Source organism: Platalea leucorodia, assembly GCF_965183815.1.
Source record: "Platalea leucorodia genome assembly, chromosome: 2".
NCBI classification, from domain to species: Eukaryota; Metazoa; Chordata; class Aves; order Pelecaniformes; family Threskiornithidae; genus Platalea; species Platalea leucorodia.
The window spans coordinates 101,890,684-101,911,125 of record NC_138824.1 but is presented as its reverse complement, the minus strand read 5'-3'; the positions used below and the strand labels follow the sequence as shown (position 1 = coordinate 101,911,125).

General features: G+C 42.8%; 1 protein-coding gene across 2 annotated transcripts in view; it reads right to left on the bottom strand.

Moving 5' to 3' along the window:
• Window positions 1-5,906: 5,906 nt before the first annotated feature.
• Window positions 5,907-20,442, bottom strand: part of URB1 (URB1 ribosome biogenesis homolog) — a gene marked incomplete at its 5' end in the record, with an annotated part of 56,301 nt that continues 41,765 nt past the window's right edge. For both annotated transcript variants that reach the window (XM_082304068.1, XM_082304069.1), the window contains 10 exons: window positions 5,907-7,016; window positions 7,662-8,264; window positions 9,951-10,192; window positions 11,125-11,301; window positions 12,513-12,622; window positions 13,370-13,513; window positions 14,048-14,154; window positions 15,140-15,251; window positions 15,631-15,791; window positions 20,261-20,363. In XM_082304068.1, coding sequence (XP_082160194.1) covers window positions 6,811-7,016; window positions 7,662-8,264; window positions 9,951-10,192; window positions 11,125-11,301; window positions 12,513-12,622; window positions 13,370-13,513; window positions 14,048-14,154; window positions 15,140-15,251; window positions 15,631-15,791; window positions 20,261-20,363 — 1,965 coding nt within the window. In that variant the 3' untranslated portion in view covers window positions 5,907-6,810. The remainder of the gene's footprint in view (window positions 7,017-7,661; window positions 8,265-9,950; window positions 10,193-11,124; window positions 11,302-12,512; window positions 12,623-13,369; window positions 13,514-14,047; window positions 14,155-15,139; window positions 15,252-15,630; window positions 15,792-20,260; window positions 20,364-20,442) is intronic.

Below are 20,442 nucleotides of genomic sequence, written 5' to 3'. Positions count from 1 at the left end.
CTGTCCCATTTTCTTGCTCAGATCCCCACCAGCCCTTAGAGCTGTATCTTGCCTTTTCCCAACCCCGGTGTCAGGGAATCTCTCCCAAATATCATGCATCCCTCTCGTTCTTGCCCCCAGTGAGACTGGTCACAGTCACAGGAAGCTCTTAGCCCTCTTCTCTTTCCCAGGAGCAGCCGTGACAATTCCCTTCACCCTCGGTACAGAGCAAGTCATAGCAAAGTTTCTAGTTTCCTCTTTAAAAATCGAGCTAAAGAACCAAGCTTAAGGGCTGGACTGACAGTCCCATCTTGAGGGGGAAAGGGGGAGTCACCACCTACCAGCCACAGCTCACACTTTTGCTGTTGGTCATACTCCATTTCCAAGTAAGGACATGATTCTCGTGGTGGATGAAGAAGGCTGAAGTCCAGAAGCATCTCTCATGCTGGATTCAATGTCTTTTGTGTTAGAAGAACCATATTCTATATTTTTTAAGACTTTGATAATGTACTTCCTTATGAAACTGCCGCTATCTGTCTTCCAAACAGATGTCCCTGATAACTGTACATTTTTTTTCTTTCCACACATTTCAGGCAAGTGATTGTAGGGAACCAGACAGAAGAAAGCAGTTCCAGTGGTGAACAGCCTCACTGTGATGATCTCAGTAGCCCATACTCAGATGTGGTTGCATCTCAAACACCTACCTCCCTTTCAGATGAAACTGGCATTCATGGAAGGATCTGAGCCTGAGTTAAAACTGGAACAGGTTAAACAAAACCAGCAGTACAGTTCTGACTGCAGAGAAAAGCTCAGTGCTGTGACTGCCTATTAAACACTGATACCACAAACGTGAATTAGTTCAGGAGAAGAAGAAAAAGAAAAATGTCTTTCAACAAAGGAAAAACCTGAAAAATCCTGGATGCATAAGAGGAAGTCCTGACGGCCATATTTGAGCAACGTTGCTGGAGTTGCCTGATCAGCATTTTAGATCAACATTTTAGATCCTGATGATGATGATGATGACTGTAAAATTTCTCTCTCTTTTTTAAGTAAGGATTCAGACCCAAACTCCTCTCCCAGTTACACGGTGCAAAGGGTGCGCTGCCAGTTGAGTGGTTCTCATTAAGACCCATTTGGTTGAGAGTAGATTTACTCCTCCATCAGAAAATCTACACCAGTTATGCCCCGAGTCCTGTGAAGAGCTCTGCCTTGCTCACCTGAATGCACACCGAGGCCTGTTATCCTCGGGGGTGTCTCAGTTTTCACTGGGTTGTCTTGCTGTGAAAAAAAGCAGCATCCTGCTGATCTTACTGAACAGGCAGCATAACCAATATTGTTTATATATGACGAGAGCCACAAGTCATCTATTTCTGGCTCTGTCCTCAGGTCACGCTCATCAGCTGCATCCTAGTGACACCTCCACTTGGTCATCCTCTGAAAAATGAGCAACAATGTCAAGTGCAACACCAACAATAAAACTTTGCTTCTAGAAGGGTTACAGCTTGCTTCACTAACTTAAAGCGCAGCAGTTCCCTCAAGGATAGCATATGCTTTTTATTTACTTTTCTATTGCAAAAAATATTTGGGTCATTTAAAATTTATTAAAACACTGTTTACCTAGAACAGCCTTTGAGAAGCTAATGGCAGCACTAACTATCTCAAGTGAGCATCTCACTGAATCATTAGTTTACCAACTGCCCAGAAATACAGTTTTGCTACCAATAACCAATGGCTTTTTGCTTTCAATTTGAAATGGTAGGTGGAAAAGAAACTGTTGATATTGAACAGTCTTGAAATGGTACCTGCCAGTTCCCCAGGCATTAGAAAAAAGAGAAGTGTGCTTATGATATTTTATATCAAAGGCAAAACCACAAAAGCAACATCGCATTTCTGCACGAGTTGCCTGCTTTCAGCTGGGGCCGACAAATAGTTTAACAGAAGCTACAGCCCTCCATGAGGGTCGCAGCAGCTTTTCGGTGGGGTGGAGAGGACGGGTTTAGCTCAGGTGGAGCAGAGTCGGCAGGGCCACTCGCACTCCCTCCCCCTTCAGTGGCCTCTGCTCTCTCCACCTCTCCTCACCCGCGGAGCTCCGCCAAACCCAGGCAGGACCAGGCGAAGGTCCACGAGAGGGCCAGGAACCCTTAGAGCTCCAGTAAGCACGAAGCTGGGACTGCCAGGTCGAGCTGAGAAAGGCAGCGAGGGCTGGCATAGATGTAAGACTGCGTAGCTAGTTGCTGGGCTGAGGACAACACAAAATTCCTTCGAAACTCGAGGAGAAGCTTAGAAATTCCACGTCCCCAAGCAGGCAGCAAAAGCTCTTACAGTGGAGCACTGCCAGAGCAGCCTTATGCCGCATACAGGGAACGTGGGCTATGATGTTACCAGAGAGTGGGTGGGTTGGGCTGCATTAAAAATGCCTTAAACACAAGAGACAGACCAAACCACCAGGCATATGTTTGTATTGTGGGGGTTTTTTTAATCTTCAAATTTTTTAATCTCTGAGATAAACATTTCTGCAGTTTGCTTTTTGAGCAAACCGACTACTACTGGTGTTGGGCTGGGAAACCTGTCAAGGCGTAAAGTCTGTTGAGTCAGACTGAGTGATGGGCAGATGGAGAAAATGAGGAAAGGCTGCAGGAACGGAAGGTGCAACATGGACAGAGATATACCAGAGAATGAAACACTTCCATCAGTCAACTCAGGTGGCCACAACAGCCTTCCCCTCCCCTCAGGCCCCCTTACCTTTTGCTAGAGCTGAGGTAGCTCTTACAAGGAGACATGAATCGACTCCCATGTTGGCACCAGCTCTCCCGCTGCAAACAGGGACAGTTACCTTTAACCCCGCGGCAATCACACAGTACCGTCAAAGACGGTCTGAAGAGGACACGACCATCTCGACCCATTTTCCTCCTCAAGGACACAGCAACTGCGCTTCGATCATTCCTGCCGCGTCCGTCTACCCCGGGCCGGGACACCTCTCCTGCAGCAGTTCTGCACTGCCTGCCGGCGCGGTCTGCTCCAGCACCCTCCTCCCTGCCTCGCGACAGACTCCTGTCACCCTGTTTTTTCCAAGAACCTCTTCTCTACAAACGGACTCCAAGGGGATTTCTGAAAGATGTGAATACTCCTCTTCGCAACTACTGGTGTGCTTTCATTAGTTGCACTGGAACATGACTCAAAGTACATAACCACTGAAAAGACTTTTTTTTTCTTCCCCCCCCCCTTTCAAATTACCTGGAAATGGAAGGCATATAGTATGAAGTATATAACCAGTAATAAATAATATGCAAAATGCAAGCCTATCTTATAGCACCTAACTTGGGAGGAGGGGAGCGGGGGAGAAAGAAATGCGTTTCCTTCTGCGACGTTTCCGTACGCACCCGTTTCAAGGCCCTTCCAGTCCTTTGCTCTCCAGCGTGAGCGCTTTCTTTCCCTTTCCCCCAGAGCCCTCCGTTAAGAGAGGCCTTCCCTGCCTGGGCTGCATCATTCATGGAGGGCTGAAACGCTGCACCCACCAGTCAACAAAGCGCGACCCAAATCAGCCCATGCGGCTGGTTCAAATAGTTGACTTCTATAAAAATGTTACCCCAAAGCACTACCCCCACAAAGCCACCTCGTCCTGCCCCGTCGCTCGGGCGACGTGCCGTCCTCTCCTGCTGACGTGTCCGGTGTCCTCGGCCGAGCGCCGCCACCAGCAGCCCATCGCCGAGATCCGCTTCCAATCCTGAGGAGCCCCACCTGCAACTCAAACCGTACACGGTCTCTGCACCAGGTACAGCAGCGAGCGGGGTGTGCTCCTGGGCTGTCGACTTCACGGAGTTGTTGTGAATTTTGAGTAAAAGGCTTAAAAGGCCTGTCCTGGCCGTGACTGCTGTGAGGGCCGCCCAGACCGCTGGGCCCGCTGCAGGGCGCTCTGCGGCTTCATCCACAAGTGAGTAACTTGCATTAAGCTGTAGGAACTCCTTGTTTTCAAACGTAGGTCCATATATGCAGCAAGTTTTCCTTTTCCAAATGCTCTCTACAATTTAATCAAGCTTAATTTAAAATAATTGCTCTCCATCTATACAATTTTTTAAAATGCATTTTGAATATGTTGGTAGTAATTCACACACACAAATCATTCAACTGCTGACCATCTATGGCTTTTAAAGATACTTGACCATTACAGGAGGACTTTATAATAATCTTTTCATTGCCACATTGCTAGAATATATTGAAGCTCAGAGGCGGTGACAGATTAAGCCTTATTTTTAAAAGTTCCCACATGCACACAGCTACATTCCTCTTACTGATAAGCACATTATGAGCTGTATATCTTTTACATGACAGGCTAGTAGCTTTAAATTGTCAGTTGATTTACATTCATTTTCTGTTTCCAAAAATACCATTTAAAAACAAAAAGAAGAAATGCATATGAACAATCCTCTTCTCCAAACCTTGAGTACTTTGGTAATAGCAGTGTTGGAGATACTAACAAAACATTACAAGCTAGGGAGAAAGTACTCACTGCTGGGCCTTTCTGAATACTTAAGGCCATCAGAAAATCATTTGAGTTATGAACCCTTAGGGTGGATTCATGGGGAATTGGTCAGGATTTAGATGCGCTACTGTAAGGAAAGCACACCAACATGGATGGCTGGCCCTAGTTGTAGTCTCCGTCTCCTGATACTACTTTCCACTTCTACAGCACCGTGCATCTCATTAGCTAAAGCCCTCTATAGGCTTGAAAGTTATCTTCCTTATTTTAGCAGTGATGAAACTGCATTCACTATTTCCATTCACAGAGAGAAATACCAAGGTGTGCAAAGAGCTGTTTAAGCCTAAGTAATTTAGCACGCTTGTTTGCGTCTGCTGTACCTATTTCTAGAATCAGATCTCACCCAAGAATCACTCTTCCAACTGGTTGAGCTTCAACACACGAATTCTGCTCCTGCAGGTACCACAGTTACACAATTTATTTTTTTAAGCAAAGATGGCCAAAGGGCATGTGAAAGGCTATTGCAAGGCACGCAAGTGCACACCCAAAATCATTCTGGGCTTGCAACTTGCTGGAGAGTGTCTAACAACTGGGTTGTGGCATTTAGGATTTGGGTTTTGTTACTTTATTAAGGGATGGGAAGGGGCTACACCACACCCCATTACATAGTGTGGTGGGTTGGCCTTGGCTGGCTGCCAGATGCCTACCCAGCCGCTCTCTCACTTCCCCTCAGCAGGACTGGAGTGGGGGGGAATGGGATGAAAAAGTTCATGGGTCAGGATTAAGATAGGGAGATTGCTTACCAGCTACCATCAGGGGCAAAACAGACTCAACTTGGGGAAAATTAATTTAATTTATTGCCAATTAAGTTAAGATTTGGGTAGAGAAAACACGCTTCTGCATTACTGTCCTTAGATTGGTTGAATGGTCTTACCTCATTTTTTTAACTCTCTCAAGCAAATCATACTATAAACCACTGTTAGATGTGCTCAGTCCCTCAAGACAGCTGAAAAACTCCTTTGCTATGTGTCATGAGTATTTTCTTTTCCCGTTAGATGAAAAGACATCTTTCATTTTGGAACTCCTTTGGTTTCATTTTGCCTTTAATTAAAAAAAAAGTTTTTTTCATCACAATGATTTCCTCATGTGAGACCCTTGGGATTTTATATGACACAAAATTTAGCCTCTAATGGGCTTGCAGCTTTTTCAAGGAGTATTTGTTATTTTTAAATCAAGTCTTGACATAGATATTATGGCTTCTTTAGGACAAGAATATTTATATGTAGAAGCAATCTTCATTATTTGTGCCTCATGTTTTTTTATTTAAAAAAAAAACAAATTAAATAAACATCACAAGGAGGGTGCATTTCTGATTTTTTCCCTGTACAGAATTTGTACAGAGTACCTAGGCACAGCACATATTCATGAATCAATTTAATAAATCCTGTTTTACATTTCAATGGTCTAAGTTCAGGCTCTGCATGTTTGCATATCTGGAATGGTAAGTTAAACTGCCCTCGAGGCCACATTCAAGAAATATTTATCAGATTTCACAGAGAATTTCCAATAAAAACCATGTATAATCAATGAGCAGCAAGTCATTTGGGTTTTAGTTCCATCTCTCATCTTTTCAGAGTGGAGAGAAGATGGGCCTTTGTTGCAAGTCCCAGCAGCGGTGATGGTCAGGGCTTTTTTTAATTAAAAAACAAAACAAAACAAAACACAAAACAAACAAAAAACAAAACAGAAAGGAGAATAAAAACAGGCAGATCCGATATAAATGCTTTCAAAAGCCATTTAATTTAAAAACAAGAAGAATCCCAGACCATCACGATTGCAGTGTTCAGTCTTCTATTCATACTGGTTTTGGTATCATGTATCATGAAAGAAACTGGGCTCTTCAAGAAACAGTAAATCATCGTGGCTAAACCTCTGACTACTCGTTCTTTGCACTTATACCACATTGTGGTGAAGTTCTGCAGTCTTTCTTCCCCATCTTATATTGGAGAGAGGACGGATTTTAACTACATGGGGACTGAAATACAGTCCAGAGGCAAGGCACTGATCAGTCTTTTTTGGTTCTTCATAAAGTTAAAAATGCCTGTAATAAAAATGATATAAATAACATTCAATCTCCCATACTGTTCAAGAAATGGGAAATTACAGCTTTAATGTTCCACTGAAGAGATGATGAATACAATTTTCCCCTTCTGAGCTCGCACACAGTAATAAAATATTGATCTTTGTGACAAAACAAGTTAGATTTGTATGGAGAACAGTTCAGGAGGGTTTCATGGCTCACAGCAATGATGGCAGAGCATATAACATTGAAGATTAAATGTCAGTTCACTGAATTAATGCCCCAATGTAGCCAAGTAAAGGGTTTTGCAAAGAGGCATAATAGTTTCTTCTCCTTTTTTATGAGTTTCCAAGTCATCATCGTTTAATTTATCATCTGTACTACCGCAAATCAATTTGACATGGGTTATTAACATATCCGGCTCCTGTGCTCCAAGCCATATGTCCCCAATGTAAACAGAAGTCAGGAATACACAAACAGCTGTGAAAAAAAAATTAGAGAAAAATCAGAACAGATATTCTTCTATTTCCACACAGTAATACAAAACCAAACCATTTTACCTCCAGACCTATGTTTTTAAATAGTTTCCTAACTCTTTTCCTAGATGGAAAGCTGCTGGGGTTTTTGCCCATGCAAAGCCGATGATCCTCCTCACACTAAGGGAAGAAAACAGTTTCTTGTCAGCACAACCTTCTGTCCTTGTTAAATAAAAAAGTTTGAAATCTGACCGGTGGCTTTTGCTACCAAATGACAGCATTGAACAGCATATGGATCAGAACCCATACCCACGTGGATTCATTTGTTGCAGACTATTCTTCCCATTGGAATTATATTTTTTATACCTCACTGAACTCCACTTTAGTCCTAGAAAGGACTTTGAGTCCTTTCTTTGAGTGAGTGTGACTGATGTACTTACTATCTGAAACCCCTACAGCGTGACCCTATTCTGTGCTACCCACCCCTGTGCCCATACCACCAAAGACACAGCTTTTACTTTGTGAAGTTATGAGCAAAAATGGACACTGACAAACTTAAACCGTTTTGATGAATTAAAAAAAACATGTAACTGCCTACTTTCCACCACTACCGCCTTGTAACGTGAGTGAAAAGGAAAAGACGAGTTACCTTTCTTGTTCGCATCCTCTTCCGTCATTGCTGACAGGCACAATGTTTTCACAAGTTCATGAAAGCTGTTGTTGGTCAGGCCCTGAGCATCCATTAGGTGAAGCATGATTGAACTGAACAAACAGAGCTCTTTAAAGAGTCCAGCCGTCCCGCTGCTGGCCTCACAGATCTGGGTGTAAAACTTGAAGATGTTGTTTCTCAATGTCTCATCCTTGAGCATCTCCTGCACTGCCACTGGGTGCGGCAAGATGCAATTCTGTAGCCACCGCAGAGTTAACGAAACATTTTGCGTATTGAGGCTGTGCTCAACCATGGACTTTACGAGCCATTTAGTTACTAGGTAAGCGGACGCGCAGGTAAGACTGACTGTTTCATCCGCAAGGTCAGCAGATTTGAGGGGCTCCCCTCGATGGTTGGTGGGTGGTGCTGGGAAAACAGGCTCCCAATGGGCAAATATGGAATTCAGATGATCTCTGCATTTCTCCAGCTCAGAGACTTTCAGATCTGCAGCAGTGTTGTCTTCTCTTTCTATCTCATTCTTTTTCCGACTGTGATGATATGCACGAGATGAGGCTTGAGATTTGTTCTTTTCTTTAATATTTTCTGTAAGAAGAAAAACACCACCAAAACAAACGTCAGATACTCCAAAGGATTTTCTTGGTACAAAATTATGCAACAAAGACGGTATCATGTGTTGTTTCAGTTGCTGAAAGGATAAGTACTAGCCTCATTTAGCAGCCTAATTGAGCCTATGCAATTCAGAGCAAATGGCTACAGGCAGCTCCCAGCGACTCACAGGCTGAAACCCTTTTCTGAACTGGATCGCCTGACTTTGAGGTGAGCAATAACGCCACCCATGCCCTGGCCTGCAGCCCAGCAAAGCCAAGGCAGTATTCCAGAGGTCCACACGATGCCATTTTGCCAGTAAGGCTACATTATTTACACCACCTCATGAGAAATGCTGAAGCCACTATTCTCTGGGCTAGCCGAGGTGCAGCACACGCCTGCCTACGGAAAATGATACCAGCACAGCTAAGTTGCTTTTGAATGGCGCAGGCTGAAGCAGCAAAGTCTGCTTTCCTCTGGCACAGCTGCACCCTGGCTGAGTGTCTGGCTGGTGAGGTGCTGTCAACTCAGGGCACGTGAATTTTTCACACCCCAAGGGAGGAGACGGGCAGCCGAACTTTGTAACGTGGGGCTACCCACCGTTAGATGCTGCCTGTGTCACGGGAGCAGCAAAGCTCCCAAACAGCAACAGCGCTTTGCCACCACCATACCACACAGAGCATTTTATGGCAATTTGCTTTCAAGGAGTCACTGAGAAAATAATCAGAAATGTCAATTATGTTGCACTCCGCAGCTTAAAATCAACTAAATGCATCTCAGTATTTTGTCCCGGTTGCTGTGGGGTATGGGGACAACTCCTGAAATGTAACCTCAGAAACAAAATTTCAGATAAGGACCCATTTTTGTGACTGCTTTATAAGCTCCTGAGGCTTGGAGCAACAGATTTTTTTTTTAAACCTCTCATACAGTAAGTTGCAGATGTCACTGTAATTCTCTAAAAATCCTCAGAAATACACTAAAAGGGTGTGAAAAACTTTAGAAACACTAAAGCTTTTATAGTATCCCTTACATACAGTGATACTTTAAAAATTAGTTTAACTGATACAGAACACAAAGAAACCTATAGAACCTATTATGTGCACCAAGAGCAGTTGTTGTATTTGCAGGAAACCAGCGTTGTTTAACACCTCCCACTACAAAGTTCCTTCTACATTTTATTCACAGAGATAACAAGAGAGAAGTCATACAAGTCCAAACGTATTTTTGCTTTCTACCAACACTGATGACAATAAGAAAAATTAACGATTTAATTTTCATTTGCTTCACTGCTAGTTTTGCTCATATTTCACTTTCAGATCCCTCATCCACACTCAGAATGGTTCAAATCTTTGAGCACAAAGCCTCCAAGCACTGTTTAAGACTTCATTTAAGAATACAATTTTTCAAAGCCTGACTCTAGATCTGCAACTAAGTTTCATTTTAAAGCTCTTTCCCTTTTTAAAGCCTTATTTCTAAAAAGCTTCTAGAATTGTGTTAAAGTTAGAAATCACTATGATAAAGACCTGAGAAATGGCTTTCCATTTCTGTTCCTCCTCCCCCAAGCTATATCACATTGTCTGACAAAAGTTATTAATATTTCTTCCTATAAAGTTTGCCTCACTTGTATGGTTAGCTTAGACCGGCCTCAACAGTGTTACTTTTCTGAAATATTTTAGTACTTACTAAGCAATTCTTTGATTTGGTATTTCTGAGCAAGAGTCTGCACATCCTCTTGCAGTTGCAGGTCTTTTTCGACGACGCTCCACTTATGCAGCAGCAGCAGGATCTCTTTGTCTGAGAGAACGCTGTCATTCACAGTGAACCGGCTCATTTCTTTGAAGGCCTCAACAACTATAGCACGATATTCCAGCACAGAACTGAGTGTACTGAAAAACTGAGTCAGTTTGGCTAGGTCTAAATTAGTCCTATGAAAAGAACACAGAAGTGCCATGTATTTTTCTGTATGCTAATTAATAAAAAAAGTACAGTTTTTTTCTCCTTACAGTCTCTTCCTGCAGTTTTCTAGACATACACTTTCGTTTCTCAGGATGCCAGTAATAATTAGTTTCATTCCCACTGAATGCCCAGTGCTTCGCTCCATTAGCGTTTGGCAGAACACACCATGAAACGCAGTCTTCACCCTCCTGCCTGTAAATAGCAAAGGCAGATGGCACACAAGCAAGAGGCTAGGGGTCTGGAGCTTTACCTACACTTTTTTATTTCACATGAATTTTCAAAACTTTGAGGAAATAAACATAGCTTCTGCAGGCTGTGGCAATAGTTGTCTGCACGAAGAGCTGCAGGTACTGTTATGAACCCAAATAGAACTGGTTACCCATTTGCTTTCTACTATCCCTGCTGCAACTGGTGTGCTTAGACAGGTTAAGTGCTCTAGATCTGGAGAGAAGAGACTGATCCCTTCTTAGCGTTGTCGTGTAGAACTTTGAATGGTTTCTCCTCATACAATTTGCAGGCACGGTATAGACACAGAAAGAGTCTAAAGCTTCAGAGAGTATGAAAGATCCTTGCAGCAAATAGCATTGCTAACTGCAGGCTCTAATCCAGCAGGAAAAAGGTAAAACATAGCAGCTTAAAAACGGCCAATAACTAAGGATGTAGAACTTGACAGTAACTATGACTCAGTTGTTATTTTATTCCAATGTATTTAAACAGCTAAATCTTCCTGTCAAAGAAATCTCGTCAAGATTCACTACTCAACATTCAAACTGAAGGGGGAAAAAAAAGCATTAAACTACCAGAGGTCAAGAAATTCTTCTGGCCTTAATAAATTTCAAACTGGACAGAGGATGACATGCAAATTGATTAAAAAATAAACAAAACAAAAAAAAGGACTTACCGAATGTGTTTGATTAATGTGATCAAAACATACAGAAATTCATTTACAAGCTGAATTGGAAGAAACTTCCTGTTCTCCTGGGATTGATTCTTGCTTTCTCTCTTGCCTCCTAAATTTGTTAGCCACAGAGTATGGAGTAAGGAAATAATTTTATGTAACAGCTTGTTTTCCAGAAACCTGAAAAACAAAAAAAAGAAGCAAACACCCATTTGGAAGGCAGATCCTAACCAGGAACCTGTCCATCATCTAGAGGGGACCATATTCTAGTGCACTTCTGGAGCCATGAATGGCAACAGGTGCCTCTCAGCCAGGACCCCATCAGGGCATGACAGCGCACCCCCTTTGAAGCCCCAGCCACATGGAGGCCCTGGTCCCTGGTGGGACTAGATGACCTTTAAAGATCCCTTCCAACCCAAACTATTCTATGATCACAGCCCCTGCATGAAACTAGTGACTTCTGACTTGCATCTTTCACTACACAGCTCTGCCAAGTATTCCATTACATTGCAACCATTGCCACCATTTCTTTAGAGCAGTTACTGTTCCAGACAGCTTGGCTCCTTATGTTCCTAAGACTTCAAGTAACAACAGCAATGCTTACAGCACAGTATCAGGAGCTGTATTTACTTTGCTATTCTAAAGGTGGGGGGGAGGGAGCAATCTCATTTTTATAGAGAGGATGCAAGAAGAATACTTCTCTAAAGTACAATCACAAAATACGTATTGGGTGCTGGAGGCCAAATCCAGGCTTTTTCACTTGCAAATGTACCAAGTTGTACCAGAGAGAGGTGTACAACAGGGAAGCAGTACTGGGAACCTGTTCAGGCCAATCACACTGTAGATGTTCCTGAAAAACCTTGCTTGAACCTGCCAGGGGAATCCATGCAAAAGAGATTTTGTGCGTGTGTTTGTGTGTGTGCATGTGTGCATGTATGTGAGGGAAAGGCAAGGGGAGGAGGAAGGAGAAGGAAGAGAGATGTTACAGACAGCTCAAATTCATTATTGTGCCAATTACTGTGTAGGAGATCCTACAACAGGACATGAATTGGGGGTATTTGAAATGAAAGGGTCACATACGCTAAAATAAGGTGCCATTTTGTTTTCTAAGTTTTTCAAGAAAGCATTATCAAAAACACGAAGCATGCTGTGCGGCCCCCCCCCCCGCCCCCCCATCATCCCTCCTACTCCAACCTGAAAGCATCTTAATTTTCTTTTTAGAAACACAAGGGAATGTTTCAGAGTTTGGCAGATTCTGCCAGTATGCCAAATGTCACAACCGCTGACAGGCCATCTCCGTATTGGTCACCCTTGCTTTCATACTCAGTTGCATAATTATTCTACTGTGGACAGCAATATTGTTCTGATTTCACTAGTATTGCCCTAGTTACCTTTTCTCTAAGATGTGGAGTATCCAGGTTAAGAGGCTGTGATCTTGTATCAGCTCATAGGCAGCTCTGGTGACATGGGCAGCATTTTGTAATACCTCCAGAATACGACTCTGAAACAGAAAATATAATTTGTTCTTTTACAAAATAAGAATACAGTCAGGATCTAATTATTATCAATCTTTCAGAAGGATATAATTAGCAACCTGACTGGGATCTGGGATCTGATCAACTTAAAATGTACTACCAAACACCACATGTTTGTAGCAACCCCAGGGAAGACAAGACATTGTCTTTTCAAGCCTTCGTACACACATACGCTACTCTTAAAAGGAAGTCTTAAGGTAGAAAGACAATTTTCTCTTTTCGTCCAAGATTTTGATACCTAACTGAGATACTTTTAATAGACTGGATTTCTCAGGGTGGATGCTTATGAACATGAGAGCTTCTGGCATGTGAGTTTTCTTCCTGCTGTACATGTAATATGCTGGTTAGGGAATAAGGAGACCTAAAAAAGCAAAGACCCTGAGCGAAACTGCGGTATCTGCAATATTTTCCACGAAGCAGCAGAAATATGACTAGAGCCAGACTACCAGTTGATGAAACTGAGTGAGGTTCCATGATGGCAGGGACCTGTTCCAATTTCAGGGGACATGGATGTGACTCTGGTTTAGACATAAGCAATTATTTCCCCCTCCATACATACACAAGATCAACAAGGAACAGATTTTCAAGAGGGCAAGGGAAGAATCAACTGCGCCTTTCTGCTTTGTATTTATTTAAGATCTCCAAACCTTTCAGACTTTTGTGGTTTGGGGTTTTTTGTGTTTGGTTTTGTTTTTTTATTTTTTTATTCTTACCTGGGAGCCCTCATCACACAAAGGACTGTTGAAAAAGGAAAGAATGACCTGGAAAATCCTCTGGTAGTCATAAAGCTCATAGCAATGTTTATCGCGCAGCCCTTCTCCAAGAAATCTGAGAATCCACTCACGTTCTGTTTTGTACTAGAGGCCGTAAGAAAAATACCACCATCAGACATTTCAAAATAATGCCTGCTCATAAGAGCACAAAAAAACCTGGTTCCCTGGGAGTGCCAGCACAGTGCTTAACAGCTTTTTCTGGACTGCTCAGTTTTAATCCCTATCAAATTTAATCAATAACATCCATCAGGAACAGTTATTCTGCAGCTGAAATATGCACCGATAATGGAACTTTAAAAGTTGCTGTTTCTAAAATACCTCAGTTGAACTCAACATTAATAATCTAAACTCAAATATGAATGTAAGTTACCCAGAGCAGAACATTGTTTGTTGTGCTTACAGAGCATGCACAGCACAACTCATGATTTCATTATGTGTTACTATTAAGAAAACAACAAAGAAACCCAGAAATAATTCTTCTAATTCCAATATAAAACAAAACAAAGATGCCTCTAATTAATTACCTATAGAAGAGTAAGATTTCATTGCATTTTTATGGCTTTTTTCTATTCTTTTCTGAAGAATTAGTGGATAGCTAAGATGGGATTCTTACATTACCTCAAAATCAAAACTGTAGAAAAGCTGGAAAAACCCTGGTACTTTCCTCAGGTCCAAATACTGGTGTGACAAAAGGAATCTGTTTACCTTTATATACATGTGCTCCTCTGTGAAGAGAAACAATGGTTATTGTGGAGGAAGACAACAATCACAACACACAACCATGCAGAAAAATAAATGGAACCTGTATTTTCCAGTGTTTCAGCTAGCTGTCAGAACAGTACATGAACTACAGTGAGGCGTCTGCTCTAAGGCTGATTATATTGTTGGCCGTCCCTCCTCTCCCCGAAAATGAAACGTTCGTTCAGAGCGCGCATAAAGCAGGTGAGAAGATAAACATTTAACATGGCTCTGATTTCAGCAAACCCAGCATTACTTCATTGATAAAACAGAAATCCGCAGCAAAGCGAGAGGCAAATTTCTCCATGTTTCAAGCCTAACACTTAACATTAGGCAATCGTAACTTTTAACCTACAGACCAGACATGTCCCCCATGAGCAGTGGAACAAGTTGCCCAAAGGGACTATACAGTCTCCATCCTTGGAGACTTTCCAGGATCAGTCTAGAGGTCTGGAGGTTTTCTAAGATAAAGCCCTGCGCAAAGTGGTCTGCTCTCATAGCTGGCCCTGCTTTGGGCAGAGGGTTTAGCTAGAGACCTCACAAGGTCCCTTCCAAACTGAACTACTCCCTGATGCTATGATTCTCCTTTGTAATAGTGACTTGTGTTGAGTCAGTGTCTAAGGACAAAAGGACGCTCGGGCCAACCTACTCTGATCTGCTGAACAGGACCCGCAGACTCATCTACTTTCACTCATCTAGTTCTCTGCCCACTTCCACCCCAAAATTACGAGGAGGTAGTGGCTTCATCCCTGATGGATCAGACTGGTTTCGTACACAAATCAAAATGGCACTTCCTACTTCTCCAGTAAGGCAGTCTACACAAGCACTGAAAGCTCTTTGAAACACAGGAAAGCATACTTCATGGCTCCTACCAGCGTCACAGCTATCTCATCTTCCAGTAACGGTCAAGGACGTTACTCCATGCACAGCGACTCACCCCAGGAGTTCGACACGAACGGTAGGTTACAGTACCTGGCTTCAGAATCTGCTGTGCCACACGAGCAATGTAGAGGGTCAAAGAGAAGGTAAATCTGAGGTTTGGCTGCCTGATTCCATTTTGCACAGCATCCAAGAGATACAGCAACTGCAGCACAGGAACCCAGGGGAGCAAAGATTGAACCATAACCAAAACGAATACAACACGAGAGCATGAATACATAAATAGGCTTTTAGAATATTTCATAGGCCATAAATCAAATACCAATCCCATCAGGATTTCCATTCCTACAAATAAAATTCCTAAGAATTTCTAAAACACATTTTCCCCCCTTTTTCTGCCCATTGATTATAACAGGAGGAAACACAAAGCAATAGAGGAGAAACAGTGGAATAGAGGATAAAAAGCTTCTTTTAGCTCTCTCACCATGTGCATGTAGATGGATGAGTAAAGCAGTGACTCTCCCATAAGCGCCCATGACCTAAAACGTTTAACCTGGCAGACTATCAACTGAGCTCAGTCTTACCTGACTCTTTTCTCGAAAGCGAGCTCCTTCCAGATGAGAACGAAAGGAAGCCAGGACAAAATACGCGGCTGCTCTCATGTTGGAATCATAGCTACTAAGGGCAGCTACTGTTAGACCCAGGGCATTGACTTCGACAAACTTGTGACATGCCACTACACACTCTGTGTGGGAAGAGGGAAAAAAACAAAAGAAAAACACCCAGTGTATTATACTGACATGTCACAAAGTATATAACAGCACTATAATCGTTAACAAAACTTCTATTCATAAACACCAATTGCTAGATCTACGCCTACAAACTATTACTTTGCTGCATGCTGAATGCTCCTTCAGCTAACAAAGGCATTCTGCAAATGACTCTGAACAGGAATTCTGAGCTGAAATTAATGTGGTCAGTCCCGTTTACGTGAGACAGAGGTGATTCTGCCTGCTAGACCATGAAAAGTTAGGAGTAAATTCTGTAAAGACATCGCGTATCTCACTGTTTCAGGAAAGTTAAATACAAAGAAGAACAAGAGGGGAAATTCTCCTCCTCAAAACATTTTCTGGGCATTTGATAAGTCTGTGCCTGAAAGAAAGATCAGCATAGCCAATGAAAAGCCTATCTGCACTAAAGAGCTTCTGCAACAGACAGGAGAATAATACATAAATAAGCCATTAGCCACACCCGTTGTTACCGTGCAGGCATGAGTGATTCTGCTGGCAAGGCATGTTCCAAGCAAAGTACTAAACTGTACCCCTATGCCCTTCTGGGACAAACAAAATCCAGCAATTAACGGTAACCAGCCAAACAGAAAACACACCCTTGAATCTCACATTTATCTTCCATAGTGTTTTGCCATCAGTATTTAGAGTTTCTCATTTAAGGGCTGTGTGTTTTGAAGAGCTTGTGCCCTTTCTACCCACTAATGGCTAGAAATGACTTGATGTAAAACCTCCAGAATATCTCCCGTGCTATTTCTATTCCATTCACCAGTAATGGAATACAATGGCACCTCAGTTGTATTTTACTAGCTAAAGTGCAAACGTATTGCGGTTCCGAGTGTAACAACAATATTCACATATTTTCTTGTAATTCATACTGAAGGTCAAGAGGAAGTTTCTGAGAAACAAATATTCCTATTTAAGAAGAGGCTGTAGTCTTACTGACAAGTACCTATATTTGGTCCACTGATTTCCTCCCCCACCACCACCCACACACAACTAAAATATATATATATACGTATTTTATATATATTTATGTAAAAATCACAGATTATTTATGTCCCCACACCAGCAGCTGGGCTGTTTCTCTCATCTTTTCCTCAACTGCCAGAACTCCTACTTCAATTTCGTGCCTGGCAGTTTCATACCCAGCTCTGCTAGTTATGGGCCAGGCAACGGCAGGGTCTCCACCTCCCAGCACTGTCTCCCAACCAGCCCACTGCTACGTGACCAATGCAAAGGCATCACTGAAGTGCAATAACACATCTTTTCAGGGAGTGGTTTTACCAGTTATTTCAATACTAGCAATCACTGTACACTTCCCCTACACCACTTCTCGCCAAAGCACATCAAGATTAACTGGCATAATGCAAAACACCTCAGTCATTCTCCTTGTGAGCGAAAAGATCCCTCGTTTGTTATTGTGGGATACCTCTCACGTCACTAGAGCTCGTACAGATGCAGCTCTGCCCCACTCTACTTCCAGGCACTGGGCAAGGCCACCACCTGACTGCCAAAGTAAAAATGGTGAGAGGAATAGCAACAACAGGGCAGGAGAAAGAGAAACAGAGCCCAGAGAGACACCTAATCCATGCCTTCTACTACCTTCTGCCTGTGGCAAAGCAACTCTGCACTGCCCACTCTTCAGGCAAGATGCAAGGGTGCAAGGTAAGCACTGGGAAATGGAAGCTTTGTCTTGAATCCCAAGTGAACAAGCAAAGATGACCTAAAACTCGTCCGCCTGCAGAGGATTCTCCCTCACTTATGGGCACCTCACACATAGCCCTGGGCTACACAAGAACCCCTCTTCTGTACAGGATCAAATACGTGTTGTATGCCCTTTCACAGCAAGCCACCACAGGGCTCTCCTTCAGACTGCAGTTCTTGAGAACTACTAATGTACACTAACTAGACAGACAAAGTGGGTAGCTTTATAGGGTGGTACCACATAGTGAAATCCAAGGTCCTCACTTCAGCAGTGAAGTTCATGCCGGTCACAGAAAGATTTATTTGGAAAACTTTATTTCACTGAAAACATGCAGTGGAAATATTTTCCATCCAGCTGACCTTGGAGAATGCATTCAACAACTAACATAAAATAACAAGCTATTATTAAAAAAAAAAAAAAGTCAATTCTATGTCTGACATACAGTTTGTTTAAAGTACCTTGAGAACCATGATGGAAAAGCTTTCCACAAGATGCTTATCAGAGCTAAAGTTAGACAGAACTTGCTATCTGCCCAACTCCAGACTTACTTTTACTCAGTGAGCATTAAACACTGTGCAATAAGTCTACGTTTATAAATTCAGCAGTTACATAACATCTGTGCACAGGGCACTGTGCAGCCAGTACAAAGAGCAAATAAATAAAGAGGAATTGGGAATTCCAAGAGCAGCTGACATGGTTTACGAGCACCATGGGACTTGAACTCATAAATCACTTGGGCCCTTTAAAAGTGCCTCTCTTAGGACACAGACTCTCACTCAGTGCGGAGCAGTGAAGAGAACTATTTTTCCCCTCTCCAGTTTTAGAGTCAGCCTATGTCAGGATACCCACTGCCTCCACAGCTCCGCAAGAACATGATGCACAAGAGCTCCCGCAACCCCACTGCTTCCCACACAAGTGGTTCTCCTCGCTGGCCGACTGTAGCGCTCCTGAGGCTGACCAACAGCCACCAAATCCCTCCTTCCAGTTAAGGTGGTGGCCTCCAGGTGGTGGGTGATGATGACAGGTGCATGACAGCAGTGCTTTTTCCAACTGTTACGCCCAGGTTCACAAGACACTGGCTGTTCATGCTCTTCATCAATAACAACCTCAAAGACCCAGCATTAACTGGATCAGCCAAGCCCCACCTATTGCAAAACACCAAATAGTTCTGGTACCTTTTTTCCCCTTGGTAGACTAAAAGACAGTTCTTCTTACTGCTGTCAAAATTGTACAGAGCGGTTTACAACTATAGCTAAGTATAGGCTAAGAACACACAAAATAGGTACTGTGCTATAAGGGTATAGGTGAACAAAGAAGGACTGTAAGTATGATTTCACTGAAAGACTGTTATCAGCCTGCCAATTGCTTCTGATATTATTGTTGTGGAAAGCCAAATCCAGCTGTAACTACACAGTGGTTAACCATAATCAACATAGGGAGGGAGCTGGTTAGGAAATTCCTTATGATACTTGTCTTACTTTGATCTTTAAGGGCCCTCTGAATAGTCGATGTGCCTGTGAAGTGCCTGAAGCAGGGATATGCATATGCGAAGCAGGGTCATGTCAAACAAGAAAAGCGAGGCTAAGCAACTAGTTTTCAAGCACCATGTAGATCTCATCAAACTGTCCAACAATTCTGAGCACAGGCCTATTCATGACATACAATGGCCCTGTGCATCTCTGTCTGATGGAAAATGAGTTGGCTGAAGTTTCCCTATACTATAACCACAGCCTGTAACAGGCCAGATCTCCAGTCAGTTCAGTCACGGTGTCCCTCACAGAAACCAGTACCCCTGCAGAGATTCACTCTGGTCAGGAAACAACTTCACCCTTCCCCAGCAATGGTGGCTTCTGGTTTATGCCCAGAGAACTCCTCCAACATTGCAGGGCACGGTTTCCAACCTGCCCTACCTCTGCCTGGCTCCTGCTGAGAGCATAGCTGAAAGGAGCCGAGTACTGCTCCCAAAAACTCAGCCACGAAGCAGCCCCAGATCAGAGCAGTCCTGTCAGCTGCAGGTAGGACACTGTGTGTAGCAGCAGAAGGTACCATCCCTCCCATGCCTGTTTTGCTCATCGAGTTGCTGTGACACCATAGCTGATGCAGAATACAGCTGTACACATTCACCAGAAAAAACACAACTTTCCAGTGGGGAATATTCTCTACTGATCCCTCTTACGCTATTTTATAATGACATTGTGCTGGTTTTTGTGATATACAGAATGCTGTCTGATAGATCAAAGAACATAAATCTTGGTCTACTTTTTGTCGTTTCCCGTTCCAGTTTAAAAACCTCTCCTCACCTTAAGCAGATCAGTCTCTCTACGTAGGGTTAACCCACTACATTTAAAAGAGCTATGAGGGAGCACTTAGTCGTCTGGACAAGAGCAGCTTGGCAGGAATGCCTGTCTGCTGCTACGTTGCTCTATTTCTGAGTAGTCAAATCTCACTAAATATACTGCAGTATTTGGAAAAGTGCTTTAAAAAAAACCAACAAACTTTAATGCCAATTATGCCTTGTTATTTCTAAGTCATTCTCAAAATTACAATACAATGCAGTAGGTGGTTAAATGATGTATGTTTCTTCTCTCCAAAGCCAGGCACAAATTTCTTTGTAGTATTAACTCTTATACTGCAAATAACAGAGCTACAGATGGAGCCATGCAGCTCCCACAGCAGAGTAAAATAAGACTAAATATCGAAGAGAAACATTCACTTTACCTGGTCTGGTCAGTTCACTGAAGAGCTGAAGTAGAAAACAAGGATCGTAGAAGTCATCAAGACTCTTGACACTTTCATCTCTATATAGTGACTCTTGTCCCTCCTGAAACCAAATCCAAACCAGTATTTGTAAGGAACAACACCAATTTCCAGCTTGGTTTCAAACTTCCCCAACCACCTCA